At 43.7% G+C, this 17,906-nt stretch overlaps 1 protein-coding gene across 24 annotated transcripts in view; it reads left to right on the top strand.

Annotated features, from left to right (window-relative positions):
- KIAA1217 (KIAA1217 ortholog) overlaps positions 1-17,906 on the top strand; it is a 432,541-nt gene that overhangs the window by 366,071 nt on the left and 48,564 nt on the right. Inside the window, exon 1 of one of the 24 annotated variants that reach the window (XM_077303801.1) lies at positions 15,036-15,613. The exons of the other annotated variants lie outside the window; for them this stretch is intronic. Within the exon in view, the coding sequence (XP_077159916.1) occupies positions 15,593-15,613 (21 nt within the window). The 5' untranslated portion in view covers positions 15,036-15,592. Of the gene's footprint in view, positions 1-15,035; positions 15,614-17,906 lie in introns of those variants that run through there. 24 annotated transcript variants of the gene reach the window in all.

Below are 17,906 nucleotides of genomic sequence, written 5' to 3'. Positions count from 1 at the left end.
GATTCAGAAGGGCTTTTTTAATGTTCTCTGGAAATAGAAAAGGCATTTCTTGCAGCTGAATGAAAAGATTTAGATAGCAGTCCTGAATTGTAAAAATGGCCAAGCTCCATAATTAAACTCCTTACAGTGAAGAAAGATCATTGGAGAGAGAAGCTGCTGAATATCTTAATGACACAAACTTCAGCAGGGTCACTGATTAACACAGAAGAATGCTAGAGACAAAAATAGTAGCTAATGGGGTTGAATTTATTATTGAAGTTCATAAGACTTGTAAAACGCCTGCTAAGTATGACTTTACAGCAAAGTTTTATAAAACATTAAAAAGGGCATTGATAGCAATTCTTTCTTCAGTCTCTAATCAAATTCTTGGATTTGGGAACAACAGTGAGATTATGGTTTTCTCAATGCTAACCAAACATTCATCGTCTTCTGGCTGAATCATAGTATGATATTCACAGCATTAACCACCGAACAGGTGACTAAATTGATAGGACAATATTGATATATTCTTGTTGAATGGTTTTCATGCCTAGACATTTAAAAGAGAATATGAGAACCGTTAATGTAATTCATTTTTATAAAGTCTCTTGCAATTCTTGCACCGTGCAAAGTGTTTGATCATTTGAATTGGCATTTTAAAAGTGATATTAATTAGAGGGGAATCTTGTCAAAAATTTATTAGAATGATTAATTCACTTGATTCATTTCCTGAGGTTCAGGTTAATCATATATAGTCAAATATATTTCTTTGAAAAAAGGGGTCAAGACAGAAATGCCCCCGTTCTCGCTTTTTTTATTCTTTCTGTTGAGTTCTTTGATCACATCATAATAGAATTAATTGGCTTTAATATGGTATTTAAAATGCAAAAGGTCTGTACATTTGCAAATGGTAGCTCTTCATTCACGGATAGAACAGTAGGTGTGTTCTAAGCCATGACTTGAGGAATACCAAAAAGTTTCAGACTTCAGAGTTAAGGAAGATTAATTAGAATTACTACAAATACATTTGACAGTAGGTTTGGACAAGATCTTTCAACTATGATGCCATATAAATATTTCACTAACCCACCACAGATAGTTAGTTACACTTTTAGGGCGTAAATATATCACCTGATATGTCAAACATTATTCAGCTGAATATTATTCCCACTGCTTCACATGGTGAAGAAGGATAGGAAAAGATAGGGCATAATAAATCTTTCCTGGTTTGGGCATCTTTCCACCACTAAAATGAATGTATTATCGAGATAAAAACTTTTTATCCCAGGCCATCTCATTAATAGTAACAGACATAAAACCGAAGAACTGGCAAAACCCCATTAATCATACTAAAAAAAGCCCAACGTGAGTGTAATAATGGATAGAACTATTAGAAAAAGGTGGGGGGAACAATTTGCTGTCCTATGCAAATATCTGTCACTATACTGTGGCCCAGTTAAGAGTAGCATTGGATGAAATGAACTCTTCTAACCCTGCTGGGTTTCACTAATTGAAACGGACCTTCCACGTATTGATATTAGCCCCTTAAAGGGAAAAAGTCAGATAAAAGAGGGTGTCTTTCGCCCTGTAAAGATCCTTTTTCCTTTTAAAGGGGGTAATTAGAGAACGGGAAGCTACTTTTGATTTATTTGATTTATTTATTTCTCATATTTCTCTACCGCCCTCCCTTGCAGCTCAGAGCGGTTTACATAGAAGATAGGAATAGCACGGTATAATTCATAACATCGGGTAAAAACAATAATAGCATTGGTTTCGAAAACTGATGATAACAATTTCTGTAGCATTTCCCGTAACATTTTCATACAGCAATTCTAATACAACGTTCTAATACAATTCTAATACAACGTTGAAAACGTTGCTAACTATAATTCCATAGGTAGATCGATTCGGGATTCGGTACATTTCATTAATGAAACCACACGGAATTGGGCGGGTTATTCCAATCGAGACCCTGGTTCGGCTGTAACAGTACTTTTGCCATTGGCGGCAACAATGGAAGACAGCCACTGCCATTGGTGGATGGATGCAGTTCTGTAAAGGGCCATGAGAAAAGAAAAACATGTGATTCAGTTCTCCCTGTCGAGCAGGATTGGTTGAGGTGCTTCAACGTAAGCATGCTTCCCAGTGGACCTTACCTTACTCAACACCTTGCGAGGCAAATTCACGTCATGTCAGTGGTGGTGATTAAAGTTCATCTTCGAACTTCGGCTAACCTCTGAGCCTGCCTTTGGGTGTGCTGCTTTGCCAGAGTTCTTTGATAACCATAATTCTTGGCACAAAAAGGAGGAAAGGAAGAGCAAGACATATATGCAACCCAACTACCAGACAGATCCATGCTCAGTTCTTTCCCCTTAACCATGATTATTATGGCATCTGAACAGAGCCAAGGAGCCACAACATATGAGAAGAAGAAGAAGAAGAGTTGGTTCTTATATGCCGCTTTTCCCTACCCGAAGAAGGCTCAAAGCGGCTTACAGTCGCCTTCCCATTCCTCTCCCCACAACAGACACCCAGGGAGGTGGGTGAGGCTGAGAGAGCCCTGATATTCCTGCTCGGTCAGAACAGCTTTATCAGTGCTGTGGTGAGCCCAAGGTCACCCAGCTGGCTGCATGTGGGGGAGCGCAGAATTGAACCTGGCATGCCAGATTAGAAGTCCGCACTCCAAACCACTACACCAAACTGGCTCTCAATCTCTATTTCTCCCTTAATAGTAGGGTTGTCAACTCCAGGTTTGGGAATTCCTAGATAACTGGAGATGGAGCCTGGGAAGAAGAGGCAGCTCAGCTGGGGATAATGTCATCCTGCAATGTCATAGAGTCCACCCTCTAAGGTAGCTATTTTCTCCAGGGGGGACTGATTTCTGTAGCCTGGAGATCAGTGGTCATTTGGGGAGATCTCCAACTACCACCTGGAGGGTGGCATCCAGTTTCATAGCATACCTCCACACTCACCCTCTGCATCTCTGCAAAGCCTTTGAACCCCGGCTGCTTTCTGTCATCCTCCACCTTTGCCTTGTTAGCAGTCTTTTGAACCTATGCAAGCATTCCCATGACATATTGATAGCATCACATATTCATATATTGTCAGGTTGTGCTCTTCCCCTCCTTTGTCCATCAATGCAAACCTTCCTATGTCCTCCAGTGTTGGAGGCTCTTCCACCAAAGGAAGTTTTCATGTTCTGGAGGAGGGTCCCACACTTTGCTGAAAAGAATGATACGGTTCAGCCCATCAGCATTTTGTATTGTGTGACAAGCAAAAGAAAATGGAAATACATCCTGTTACAGAAGGGCATTTAGGCAAAAAATGCTTGTAGTAAAATAGGTGGCTCAGACAAGTGAGCCAGTCCACATGCTGAAGCAAAAGCTTGCTAGCCAACATGACGTCAGATATGATGATCAGTTAGATGCTGACTGTGTAGATTTACCCTTCCCCAGTAGTCTAGCATAGGCCTAATTTTGTGCAACTGAAGAATAAAGGCCAGCTAAAGAAGTTCTGGAAGTTATTGCAGGTCTTAAATGTTTGGAGCTAAAACATGCAGTTGCAGAGGATTTGATCCTGTAAGACGAGACAGAGCTAGGGCAGCAGGATGTGTGTATGCGCTGTGCATGAATGTTTCTGCTTCTGATTTTAAATGATCATAATGTAAAGATTCTGTATAAGGCAGCTCAATCAATCTTGTGGACTGGCTCTTTGTTGGGTCCCACTAAGTGTTGACAGGATCCCCTCAACACACACAAAGCCCCCTCCAACCCTCAGTTGCCCCGTTGCAAGTTCCCATGCAGCCACACGTCTGTTTTCGCCCTCTGACTCAAAACCACTATGCAAGGTAAAACCAACAAATAGGTGCTTGAGTGCAGCGGTAATTACTAGCTATCTCTGGAGGTCCGCACCTTTCGTGCTTTTGGGGTTTTTTAAAATCAGCAACAGTTTTGAAAGGCTATTTCTGATGTAGCTAATAGTTTATGGGTTGGCTGGGTTTACATTATGCAGATGAGGTAACTGTAGATATTGGCGATCCAGTAATATAATTATAAAGCTATGTAGCTGTTTAAAAGGGAAAAAAATGAGATGTGATCATTTTGGTTTGCTTATGTATAATATTGCTATTTGCCATTCCTCTAATTCCTTGTGGCTGAAGGTTTTGCAGCTTTGGATCTCTGTTCTCTGGGACGTTTTAAAGGGAAATCTTTGTAATACTGTTCTTGTTTTTAGATTGGTGCCTCAAACTTTTTTTTAAAGACTCTTTTCCTTTTTTTTTTGTTTCTTTCTTTCTTTCTGTTTTTTTTTAAGCCTTCTCATTTTGTCAGTGGAGGACCATGAAACTGAAGCACTCTTTAAAAATAAAAATAGCTGCAAAAATCAGCTCCGTGTAAAGACAGCCCAAGCTGGATGCTTGCTTGGCCAACCAGGGGTAGAATTATGCAGGCTGGTTCTGGTAGATAGCTTGTGAGCTGACATGACATTTGGCAGAAGAGAAAAACAAGTTACACACACAGTCTTTGATGTCAATTGCTCTCATGTAAGCCTAATTACCATTGTGCCTGTGTTTTCTTCCTTTCTTTTTTTGGTATGCAAAACGTCCTGTATCTCAACCGTGGGTCATGAGTTTTGAACATGGTGTTCCGTGTCCCTTTGATACAGCTCAACCAGAAGGCAGCTAAAACTCCCTGCACCACAAACAGAACTCCCTGAGCATGCCAGAGGAGCTGTTTTCAGTAAAAACAGATCTTTTGTAGATGATAGCAAAAGAATGGGAAACTGAAGGGGTTGGAGGGAGGCAATCAGCCACTGGCAAAGCCCAAACTCTTAACTCATCCCAAACTCACAACATAGATATGGGTGGGAAGGGGGTAAGTTACGGGTCAAAACAGAGGCCTTGTGTGGGTGGATGATGCAAAAGAGGGTAGACTTATGACTCAGTTCTCTCTGCTTGCAAGTAATGGGATACATTCTAGACCAAGGAGTGCCTGTGCTTTATTAAAAGTTTGCAGCACTGTGCCCTAATCAAGATTGGTTAGTAATGGTTGGGTTGGGCAAATAACTTGGAGAAATAACAGACAAGCCAGTTTGACACAATGAACACAAGAGAAGCCATGCTGGAGATCCACAGGTACACATGTGATTTCTTTCAGAACTCTTGCATCTATGCCATCTGGGGCGGGTGGTTTGCCCATTTTTAATTTGTTCATCATTGGTTGGAAGGATGGATTAGAGCCTATGGCAGTTGTAGCCTGAATGCCTACTCTGCTACGGAAGCTCAGTGGATTTGATCCTCTCTCAATCTAACCAACTTCACAGGTTTGCTATTGTTGTGAGGACGATTTGGGGTCCCCATTAGGGAGAAAATGTTCAAAGAGATGCATGGGAAGTATGATTGCCAGCCCTGGGTTGAGAAATAACTGGAGCCTTTGGGCGTGAAGCCAAGAGTTGGCGGGATTTGGGGCATGGAGGTATATCAGTGGAGTATAACGCTATGGAGTTCACTCTCCAGAGCAGCTATTTCCTCCATGGAAACTGATCTCTGTTGCCTGGAGACAAGCTGTAAAATTGGGAGATCCCCTAGTCCCACCTGGGGACTGGGATTCCTAATAGGAAGAGTCCTGATGGAAGATCGCTCCCATGGGATAAACACAGAAAAAGGAGCAGTGAGATTTTCTTGTTTGTGCTGCGCTTTGCTTTGATTTGAGGGTATAACAGAAAAGTGATATATAAATATCTTAAACCAACAAACCTCGATGGGCAGTGACATCACGGAGGCCAAATCTAAGCATTTCAGACCTCTGAGATTTTCCTGCCATGACTGCAAGCTGGATGAGCAAGTTGCACATTGATTTAACCACAAGTGCATGTACAACATCTGTTTCAACATTTCCAGTCCAGGGAGATTCCTGTTGTGCCTACATGTGCTGCCCATATGAATTTTTGTACGGCTGCATTGAGATTTGACATGTAAGAAAAGCATTGTTCTCCTGTGTTTTCCCAGAGGGGGGATTGTGATCATCTGTACACACCCTGCCTTCTGTACACAACAGGAACTCAAGCTTTCTTATGTATTATTTTCTAGTCACTTGTTCCTCAAAACTCTTAATTCAAATTCTGTTTGCCCCTCACCCTCGAGAGTTTACAGGCAAATCTGTACTTGTGGGTGGTTGGCTGTAAATTTCACAGCTTTTTAACTTCTCACTCACCACACAAAACATTCACTCAGTAATCTCTGGATTTTATTTGATTCTTGCAACAAAAATTGCCTGTATACCAACCAGCTTTATTTCTTGTTGCTGTCATATTTATGCTAACAGTACAAATGCTAATTTGGAATTAAATAGGCCTGAATTGTGGGTAGATACACATTCAAATTCCTTCTTGTATGTACATCTCCCTAAGATGTTTCAGGCAGTCTGACAAGGAAGGCTCAAATCTACCTAAAAAAAAGTGTGTGATAATAAAGTTAACATTTGTATGCCTCCTTTCTGCCCAGTCAGGGTCCCCAGCGTAGCTACATCTTGTCAATCTTTAAGACTCCTGTTTATTTTTACCTCACAGAGTTCCTGTGAAAGAGAAAATGGGGTTATATGGCATTTTATTCCTTGTAGGAAGGCTGGGATACAAACATGATAAAGGGTCTCTCATGTTGACTTCAACTGGTAACCTTTTTCTGAGGTAAATGTGAATGAACACATCCAGATAAAGAGACAGGAGAAAGGAACAGAGGGGGGAATAGGTGTTTCTTTCCTCCTCTACTGGCAGGTGGGATGGGTAAAGGAGATGAGAGATTCTTGGCTGTTGTCAGTACATTTCAAGAAGTCATCACGTTGATCTGAAGGAAGAAAATGCCCTCTATTGTGAGACAAGCAGACAAAAGTAAGCACATATCGATTGAACTTGAACATGGCTTGATGTGGCCAGGAGTGCTGGCACAGTAGCCAGAGACGGCGGAAAGTGCTGCATGCCGTGAAAAGGAGACCTGAGCCTCCAGTCATAGGCAAGGATCCAGCGGCACCCTGTGGACCTGCTTATTCAGCAGCAGTACCATGTGCAGAGTGCAAATTGGTCAAACAAGGGGAGGAAAACAGGCACCTGGCCCTATTGTCCTAGGCAGGAGAAAAGCACCTCCTCTCCCACATACATGTGGGCCCTCTGTTTCTCTGGATTAAAAATGTCTCAGTTCGTGGAAATATACTGGGCTGTTAGAAACCGTTTTCTCAGTGTTTCCAAAGCCCAGACAAGTTTAATTTGGCAACAGGTTAAGGCTGTGCATTTCAAAACCTGTTTAGTGTTGCAACTTAAGCTGAGGCTGGAACAGCCTCTCTCCCTGCTGTGCTTCCAATTCTTTAGAATCATAGAATCATAGAGTTGGAAGGGACCTCATGGGCCATCTAGTCCAACCCCCTGCACTATGCAGGACACTCACATCCCAATCGCTCATCCACTTTAATGCAAGGTGGCCAAACTGTGGCTCTCCTGATGTCCAGGGCTGTGACGCGGAGGCAGGCATTGGCAAACCACCTCTGACTGTCTCTTGCCTTCATTTATTATTTAATTTTCCACTTGTATTCCGCCTTTCCCTGTCAGCTCAGGTTGGACAACAACCACAAGGTTCTGTACAATGCTAAAATACAGAGAAGTTAATGCAGGGAAGGAATACAATCTAATTATAACATTTAAAAATTTTAAAACAACAAATCATGACCACCCCTCCTCCACACAGGGAGTTTTATTAACAGTTTTATAAACTGAGAGGGACATGTGCATTTGGGGATATTTTTGTCTATCTATCTATCTGGGCAAATTCTTAGGCAGGAAGGCCAGCATATTTGAAAACCTTGAAAACTCGACAACAACAACTCAAAGTTTACAAACCTTGAAAACCCTATTATAACAACAACAACAACAACTCAAAGAAGTCACTGCTTACAATCAACAACAACAACAACAACAAAGCTACAGTTTAGGGCAGGGGTAGTCAAACTGCGGCCCTCCAGATGTCCATGGACTACAATTCCCAGGAGCCCCTGCCAGCATTCGCTGGCAGGGGCTCCTGGGAATTGTAGTCCATGGACATCTGGAGGGCCGCAGTTTGACTACCCCTGGTTTAGGGCCTCAGATTACAAGGCGCTTCTAACTACAAAGCATGTTTTACTACATTTAAGTGTTAGAATAATATACTTTTTTGTAATGATATATACGGTTTTCAATGCTGGGTGTGTAAATTCTTGGCCATTTGAGAGTGGAGAGGGTGGTTCAGCGGGTTATAAAGCCATAGAGTCCATCTTCCAAAGTGGTCATTTCCTCCAGGGGAACTGATCTCTGAAGATTCCAGAATATCAGGTCTACCTGAAGGTTGGCATCCCTAGGGAACCTGGTAGAGTATAGCAGCTCAGCATGTTTTGTTTTGTTTTTTCCAACCCCACTTCCTGCTCCTTTCCAGAATTGCTTTCTTCATCTCTGGAAAAAAAAAAAAAAAGAGGGCATGATTATTTTTCTTAATGGCTTATCTGTTTTCCCTTTGCAATAGGTCGTGAGCGTTCTCTTTTCTGTCTGTGGAGCTTTCCGAGTGTAAAAAAGAAAAAAAAAAAGAACAGCAGAGTGCTGTGCTGATCTGACAACAGCACATATATATTTAAACACAGCAAATCGTCGGAACAGTTAAAGAGAATAATTAGTACCGAACTGCAATGTTTCAAGGAGAGTAATGAGTGTGTTGCAGAGGAGGGACCAAATGAGGCCAGTCATGTGAAGTGTTTGGTGTAGAATTCGATATCTGATTTATGTGGACGTTCTTCCTTGACTGGAGGCTCATCCCTCACAAAGCCTGAGGTACTTGTAGCCCTTCAGAACCGTGCGTTACCCTTCCGATTGCTGCCTCTGTGTGTGCCAGTGTGGAGGACACAGAGGGAGAAGGCCTTGCTTTCAGCATTAGTGTGTTCAAAACTAGTTAATAAGGAACTAATTAAATTCCGGATATTGCAGGGCAAGATAGACAGGGCTTGAGGGCTCCTGATAAAGTAATTAAAATGGCGGGCGACGCTTGAATAGTTTGTATGTATTATCACAACTGTGAGATTGAATTACAGCCTCAACAGCCATCGACTCATGCATTATTTATGCCACTGTTGTCGTAATGTGTTTTTTTTTTAAACAAAAAAATGAGATTAATTCTGTGAGTGGTATTTTTGAAAAAATCTGACTTAACGTCCGCCTTAGAGCTAATTTTGAGGAGGGCTTTCAGCTTTGCGAGCTTGTGAAAGAAGGCCTCAGTTTGATCAATCGGAGTTTATCTTTCCTGACACTGATTGACTGCAGGGAGCCCCATCCTGACGGGAGAGCAGTGCTGGCAACAAAATTCAATAATACCGGCATTTGGGTTGAAAACCACAATTCTGTCACCTCTAAATATTGTTTCCGAAGAGTTGGCAGCTTCCCTGAACATTGCAGTGCTTTAGTCAGATGCAGTGTATATTCATCTGAGGAAGAATGCATGCACAACAAAGCTTATACCAACTCTGCCTGGTCTGAAAGGTGCCTCAGGACTCAGACTTCTTTCTGCTGCTTCAAACCAACATAGCGGCCCACTTATTTGTTCGTTTGTTTATTGTATTTATTATTATTTTATTTTATTATTTAATTTTTAGACCGCCCTTCTCCCAATAGGTCTCAGGGCGGTTTGCAACATAAATTTATATACTGCCCTCCCCTGAGGCTTAGGGCGGTTTACATGGAATTGGAATAAAAACAGTACAGATAACATGATAAATTGAACCATAGTGAAAGAGTCATAACAGGAGAACAGTAACATAATGGAACAAACATGGTGAGAACATCTCATTTTAACTGTAACATACTGACGGCCCCGTAGGATGGAGATGTTGTTGTTGGTTCTCATGGGAGGGGGGCTCAGGGGCCAATGGGAAGTGATTGAATTCAGGCTGACCTCAACTTGAATTCATCTCGACAGTTTTAGTGTTTTCACACCAGCGTAGTGATTATTGGACATAGGTTTGAAAATTGCCAAGGAAGCCATGTAGGCTCTGCACACAGAAGTAGTAGCATATCAAGGGTATGGCATCTCGGGCACATGTCCTAGGTCCTGGTTCAGGGGTGCAAAAGGACTCTGGCAGGTAGGCCAGCTGGCTAAAAGCCCTTCTTTGGGGGTCTTGGTAGCAGATAGACCACATGGAGTGCCGTTTTATCCAAGGAAACTGATCTCTGTTGTGCGGTTCTATTCCGAATTCTACAAGGACTCCAGGCCCCACCTGGAAGCTGGCAACCCTAGGAAGAACAGATTTCATTAGTAGACTTCGGTAATGCAGAAATTTATTAGTGTGAGCCTCAATTTATGTTCAGTCTGCCACATGTTATCTGCAAGGGTGTGCCATCCAACAATGCAGCACTGAAATAGGACTGATTTACGCCACTTCCCACACCTAAAACCTGTCTGCAGCTTCACCCATGCTCACTCATGCCTGCACACATACCCTATTACATATTGCTGAAGGCTATTCCCAGCCTTCTGTATGCTTTACTTTGATTCAGCAAAGCCACCGTGGATGTAAAAGCCAAGAGAGGGCTTATTCTTTGGCTAATCATCTATTGGAAAATATTGTTGTCCTACAATAGGCTGTAGACCAGTGATTGAATGTAGAGCTGGGTTAAACCTTAGGCTGGATAAAGTTTTAAGGCCAGATCCTGTGAATTCCCTTCCGCTAGACTGGATCATATGACACTATCATGTTGTAGAGCAGGGGTAGTCAACCTGTGGTCCTCCAGATGTCCATGGACTACAATTCCCCGTTTGCCGGCAGGGGCTCATGGGAAGGGGGAGGACATCTGGAGGATCACAGGTTGACTACCCCTGGAGTTTTCAGGGGAGAAATACTTCCTCAAGTGGGGAATGACTTTTTCTGATGGAGAAAGAGAAAATATTTATTTGTTAAGGAAATCGTTCTGTGTTAACTGATGTCTTGGAGGAAAGGAGTTATAAAGCCCAACCCTTAGTGTTCACTTGAGACAAAATTTATCTATTTATCCACTCAGAGATTTAACTTCTACAAACCCTGAGGCTGGAAGCTGAAATCTAACAAATAACAAAAACAACTCCAGGAAACCAATCTAACAAAATTTGAACAAGCCATCCCCAAAGGCAACCAATAGGAGCAGTGATGGACCAGATGACAGAAAATCAGGACCGTCCCTTCTCAGTGGGAGCAAGGACAATTCATGGAAGGGTGTGTGGGCCTGCTGTTCTTGCACACCAGAATGATGCGCCTAGCAGCCCTTAGTGGTTATCAGGCAAAGTATTTCTTTCTGCTCCATTTTTTTGTTTTTGTTCATATCTGTCTGCTGGTATTTGAAAGCTTGACCCACATATCCTGACGTGGAGGTCTGATCTGATTTGACCTGACATAGCCTGACCCCTCTTCTGTGCTAGGGCAAAATCACACTGATTGAGGATGGTGACAGATGAACTCTGGTTGCCATGGTGACAGCAGCACACACACACACACAGAGCACTTGGGGATTGTGTTGCTGACCCTTTTGCTACTCCTCTCCTGGAACATGAGGCAGCTGCTCCTCATGACCTGCAGCAGATAATTAGAGGCAATGTTTTGTGTAGCCACTTTGGACAGACTCAATGGAGGGGAGGGGAGGGAGAGAAACAACATTGCTGAAGAGATCGCTAAGAATTCTTCTGCTTCAGAAGATTTGTTTAGGCTTTATTGTTTTTATATCCCTCCTTTCTTCCATCATACACCTCGAGGTTCCTGTCTTAGAGCTCCCAGCCACTGGCCACCCAACCTAGGCCTCCAGCAAGATTGATGTATCATGGGACATCCAAACATACCCTGGGCCTTCAGAATGGTCTGTGGAGACCCTGGCCTGGCTAGTGCTTCCTCCCCCTGGTAAACACAGCTGTTGTGGAGCTGTGAGGTCCCCCTCGTAGTTTATAGCCAGGCCAGGACTACAAAACAGTCCCCTCCTTGTTCGCACCAGTGAGCAAACCTGACTCATTGGTCTTGATAAGAGATGAGGTATGTATAATTTACTGACTGAAATTCAGCCAGTATGTGTTCATGCCTGTCTGCATTAAAATATTTGTGTACTGCCTCATTTTACAACCAACAAACCTGAGGTGGCTTACAACAATACCTAACAGTTAAAAAAAAACTTTAAGTTTACAGCTTCAAACTTGTTGCTGTCTTGCTTAAAATGTCCTATCAGTTGAGTCACCTGATTATTTTAAACTAAAGACCGGCTTTGAAACAGCTTACAATGACCTACTCTTCCTCTCCCCACAACAATCACCTAGTAAGGTAGGTGGAGCCACGAGAGCTCTGGGAGAACTGTGACCAAGGTCTCCCAGCTGGCTGCATGTGGAGGAGTGGGGAATCAAACCACTACACCAAGCTGGAGGAACTGGCACTAGGATTGTCACTGGAGTATGGGCTCATACACAGAAAGGCAACCCTTCAGGTATGCGGGCCTTCAGGCTGGGTCAAAGTTTGAAGTCGGCAACGTAGGCTGAGTCCGGAAACAAATATTCAGCCAATGCAAATGCTCTGGATCTGGTATTAAATTCTGGTCGTGCTGGGTCTTCAAAAGAGGGCTGCTGTATTCTGAAGCAACTGTCGTTTCTGGGTTGTCTTTCGGGGACAAATGCCAAAATTTGTAGTAGGTATTGCTTTTATAGCCTGCCGTTGTATGGTTGTAACAGGCTGACGAAGAACGTGGTGATTAGTTACAATCAAAATGGACACCGGCCAGAACATCACACAACTAAAAGAAGCGGTGCAAGATCAGAAATTGTGGCAACAGTTGTGCTGTTGGATCACTAAGAGCCAGACTCAACGGAATGGCTGACATCATCATTAAATAGCATGGGTGCTAGGATCTGCTCCTGGAGCACCCTACACTTCTACTCCCAGAGATTCAATTAGGGCATCCTACACTTTTACTCCCAGACTAGGGAACAGGAAGGCAGTGGCAGCCCACCTTTCTATCTGACCTTAAAGGCCCCTTGCAGGGGTAACCATAAGTCAGCTGGTGCTGGTGCCACTTGATCAGATGTCAGATAGTGCAGGGGTAGTCAACCTGTGGTCCTCCAGATGTCCAAGGACTACAATTCCCATGGACTCATGGGAATTGTAGTCCATGGACATCTGGAGGACCACAGGTTGACTGCCCCTGAGATAGTACACTAGAGAGAGGGAGCCTTTTCTCCCATAATTCTAAAATTCAGGAGCACCCACTAAAGGAGATGGGCAATAGGTACAGAATGAACTAAAGGAAGTCGTTCTTCACTCAAAGAGCAGTAAAACTGGGGAAATAACTGTTAGTGTTGTTAGTGATAGCCATGAATATAGAAGGATTCAAACAAGGGTTACCATTTCATGGAGGAAAGATCCCTCAATGGCTACTAGCCACGATGAGCCATATTGAGGCAGTAAACCTCGGAAACCCAAAGGCCTGTTCATTGGCCTTCAGGAGCAACTTGTTCACTGCTGCATGGAACAGGATGCTGAGGCTAGATGGTGTGATCCAGCAGGGCCCTTCTTAGGTTCTTATGAGTTAAGGTGGCCTGATGCCTCCCTCAAGAAGATGCCTCTCAGAGTCATATGGCAGTGTCACTCATACATGCCCCTCAGTTGTCCAGGTATTTAATCTCTATGAATAATTTTGAAAAATCAGAATTAATCCAGGAAATTATTTTGTGCCGGGGGCTCCAACAGGTGACTTACAAGATGCCAGTCGCTCTCCAGCTGCTGCAGAATAGTTTGTGCACCCCCAAAGGACCCAGGAAAAGATGGCAAAAAAGATCTGTTCTTTGCTGATGGCTTCATTTTTGCCGCTCTTCCTTGTCCGTGTTCCGTTTCTAGGACGGAACTCTCCTAAGACTTGGTAACTGGCTGACAGAGGAAAGCAGCTTGGGAATTTTTCATTATTCAGAAGTAGCTCTCATTAAAGAAAAGGTTAGTGACCCCTGTTATGTGCTAGAAAAGCTCATGCACTTTTTTTCTAACTTCATGCTGGTCCCTTTACTCTTAAATAATCCATAAACTCCTGATTATAATGGCACACAGACAATGTTAAATGAACATCGAGAATCATAGTGGTGTGATAAGTGAATGGAGCAAACTTGTTGGCCTGTGTGAGGCTACAAAAAACACTTATGTAGCCCTCAAAAACAGAAGAATGGTGATGCTAATCCAGGGGTAGTCAAACTGGCCAAGGTGGCCATGGACTACTGGCTAGTCCAGGGGTAGTCAAACTGGCCAAGATGGCCATGGACTGCAATTCCCATGAGCCCTTGCCAGCAAATGCTGGCAAGGGCTCATGGGAATTGTAGTCCATGGACATCTGGAGGTCCACAGTTTGACTACCCCGTGCTAGTCCATCTGATTCCTAAACAGAGCATGTGAGTGACCCCTATCCCAGAGTTAACCCCAATCATCTACGTAGGTTTTCATAGAATAGAATCATAGAATCATAGAATCATAGAGTTGGAAGGGGCCAGACAGGCCATCTAGTCCAACCCCCTGCTCAATGCAGGATCAGCCCAAAGCATCCACGAAGAGTGTGTATCCAACCTTTGCTTGAAGACTGCCAGGTTTTGAAAACAGAGGTTTTGATTTTGACCACCAGTGACTATTAGCCAGAGATACAGGAGCCTGTTCTCATCGTGTTATTAACTAGTAACTTTTTAAAGCCAGTTACAGTCGCACCTTGTGAGCATGAGTTCCATCGGCCGTTTCTGTTACGGAGTCAAAATATGTGCACGTCAGTGTATGTGTGTATTTGCACAGCAAGGACTTTCCTTACAGAGGAAGAGGGTGACTCAGCTGCTGTTTGAAATAAATGTGTTAACGCTTGCTTTTTTATTTTGCTATTTTTCCCCCCTCAACCCAGCTTAATTGCTTGTGTAATGTTCTGCAGATAGCAGCGGAATTGATTTATGACGGCTGCCCAAAGTTCAGCTTGGCAAATCAGCTAAGGTAACTAGTTAATTAGTAGACAGGGCCTCTGGTTTGCAGCAGGAGACGGTTCCCCCACTTCACGGGTTGCAAGCAAACCAGGCTGTTTTGTTTTTGAAAGCTGTGCGGATAAAAATGGGCAATGAGGGCTCTCGTTAGCCTCCTGGCATCTTGCATTCATCGAAACAGAAGCAATTTGAGATGTGGTGCTTGCCGGGCATGCCGTGAATGTGGAGATACTTCATAGCTGGGTAGAGTTTGGGGTTTTGCTTTCAATCTTTTTTATCCATTCATGTCGCCGGCTTGCTTGCCGCTTGGGAAGAGTCTCCAGGGCTGCATTTCCTTTTTTACAAGTTGCTCTCCCTGGTATACACGTGGCTTGTTTGGTAGCGGGTGTCCAGGCTGGGATTTTGCACAGTTTGTGACTGGATGACATGCCAGTGCTGCCGGAGGTGGGGGAGGCGTGATTTGGTGACCGATTTCCAGGGGGAGGAGAATCTGAAGACTTGTCATGTGGAAAAGTACTTTAGCCTATTGAAGCAGCTCCGTTTCAAGTACTGGGGGAAGCGAGATGACCCGCGCTTCATGCAAGCTGAAGGATTGAAGAACCTTCTGAAGAATGCATGAAATCTTCTCCTGAGAAGGTATGTGCAGGGAAACAGTCTTGTTCCCCAGTGAGCCTTTAAAACTCGGGAAGCAAAAGACAGGTGGAGTGCCCTCTAGACGTGGTGATTGTAGTAATGTAAGTGGCATTTATTATTTCCAAATGAAAAACTTTGGAGAGGAGTTTGTTAGCCCAGCTTGGCAGTTTCCCTGCTGTCTCTATGTGTGTTTTTGGCCCATCGAGGTGATTACATGATTTGTTTTAAGCAGCAGCTCATATCCGAAGGCATTAATACAAGGTTCTGAGAGACACCAGATAAACTTTAAAAGATTGGTGCCTGGAAGGAATATTGGGGGAGGATGCCTTTCACATCTAAGCTGACATCAATAATAAAATTATGAATTGGTGTGTTTTGGAGGCAAGAGGATTCTCTTGGCTAGCCGTGTTCCGATTTCCTTGACTTTATGAATGAATCAAAACAACTCTAGTAGGGAAAGAAACTGGAAGGGCTTTCCTGGTGATTTGTTTTCCTGGTGGGATATTCAGTTTAGCAGAGGCACTACGTTTATGTGTATTGTAGAGCAGGGGTAGTCAACCTGTGATCCTCCAGATGTTCATGGACTACAGTTCCCATGAGCCCTGCGAGCATTTGCTGGCAGGGGCTCATGGGAATTGTAGTCCATGAACATCTGGAGGACCACAGGTTGACTACCCCTGTTGTAGAGTGCCCTGGAGAGCTACACCTGCTCCAGGTATGCAGATGCAAGGATTTGTTTGGGCATTTAAAAAGCAATGGGATTTTTAAAAAATAAAAAGAGAAATACTAATAACAACTTTGTGAGTGAATGAGGAGTGAGTGAAAGGGAAACTTTTGTATGTGTCATACATTTGTATGAACAAACAACAGCCCTATAACATGCTATAGAGGATTAGAAATGTACCATGTATAACAACAAATCATTCACTAATAGCACCGTTTCACTGAAAATGAAATTCTGGGAGCTAAACTGCATGTCTATCCATCTGTTATCCTGCCCTTCCTCGTCCGACAGCCTCAGGGTGACATGCTTGATTTGCCTCAGTTTTCTCTACACAACAACCCTGTGAGGTAGGGTAGGCTGAATGAGAGTGACAGGCCTACAGTCACCTAGGTCAGGGGTAGTCATCCTGTGGTCCTCCAGATGTTCATGGACTACCATTCCCATGAGCCCCTGCCAGCATTTGCTGGCAGGGGCTCATGGGAATTGTAGTCCATGAACATCTGGAGTATCACAGGTTGACTACCCCTGACCTAGGGAATTGCATGGCAGTGTGGGAGTTTGAACCTGGTTCTCCAGGGTCTTAGTCTGATGCTCTAACCATTACACAGCACTGTAACTTTGGGGTGCTATGATTATAGCTGAAGAAAAGTAATTTAACTTTGGGGGAGGGGTTATCCCTGTCCCCTTGCGTCATTTCTCCACTCTGAAATTCCCCTCCTTTCTCATGGCTCTGATCCAGATTGGATCCCTCTCACAGGTGCTTTTCCAGGAAGAAATGCACATGAGGAATCCCAGTGATGAAACACCTAGCAGCACACATTGCCTGTCGAGTACAATTGAGGGAATAGTTAGTAGCAACCAAGAGACCTGCAAAGATTGGCGGCGGGGGAGGGAGGGGTTATCATTTTCCTGCCCCTCCCCCCCCCACTATTTCCTCTCTCTCTTTCCTCTGGCAACTCCCATAGCCATTGTCTGTTCCCTTGCTTCCTTCAGTCCTTCACACCCACCAGCCAAGATACCTTCATTCATTTAAAACATTTTAATTTCCACCCAGTCAGGGTCCTGAAGGCAGCAAACAGGTAAGCATTAAAACATTTAAAATGCAGTTTTAAATATAATATTAAATTAGAAACACATAAACAAATAGCAATAGAAAAAGGGCCAATAGCTGTCAATGGGGACATGCCGAAAGGCGAAAGTCACCAGGAGAGGGAGACAGAGAGGGAATTCAAAAGTTTTGCCCCCCCCCCCCCCGTCTTCACCTCCCCCCCCCTCCCTCTCCCGGCAGCCCTGAGAACTCTGAGTTGTGGAGTAACAGCTGACAAACTCAGTTGTGTGGCACCAACTGCCAATTTTGGCTCAGTTACACTGTTGGTAATCGCAAAGACTTAACACAGGCGCCTCACTTCCCCTTGTATCTCTTCACTCTTTCCCTCCTCCTGGCAGCCCCCCGTATCTTCTCCCCTTTCCCAGTTCCCTTCTCTGCTTCCCACCTCCCAGCCAACCTTTTATTATGCTCCCCCTCCTTCAGCTGCACATATTATTCATTCGAGTGTTTCTTTATTCTCAAAT

This window comes from Paroedura picta, chromosome 11 (genome assembly GCF_049243985.1).
Source record: "Paroedura picta isolate Pp20150507F chromosome 11, Ppicta_v3.0, whole genome shotgun sequence".
Classification (NCBI taxonomy): Eukaryota; Metazoa; Chordata; class Lepidosauria; order Squamata; family Gekkonidae; genus Paroedura; species Paroedura picta.
The sequence above is the reverse complement of the archived record's forward strand: the minus strand, read 5'-3'. Positions and strand labels throughout refer to the sequence as shown.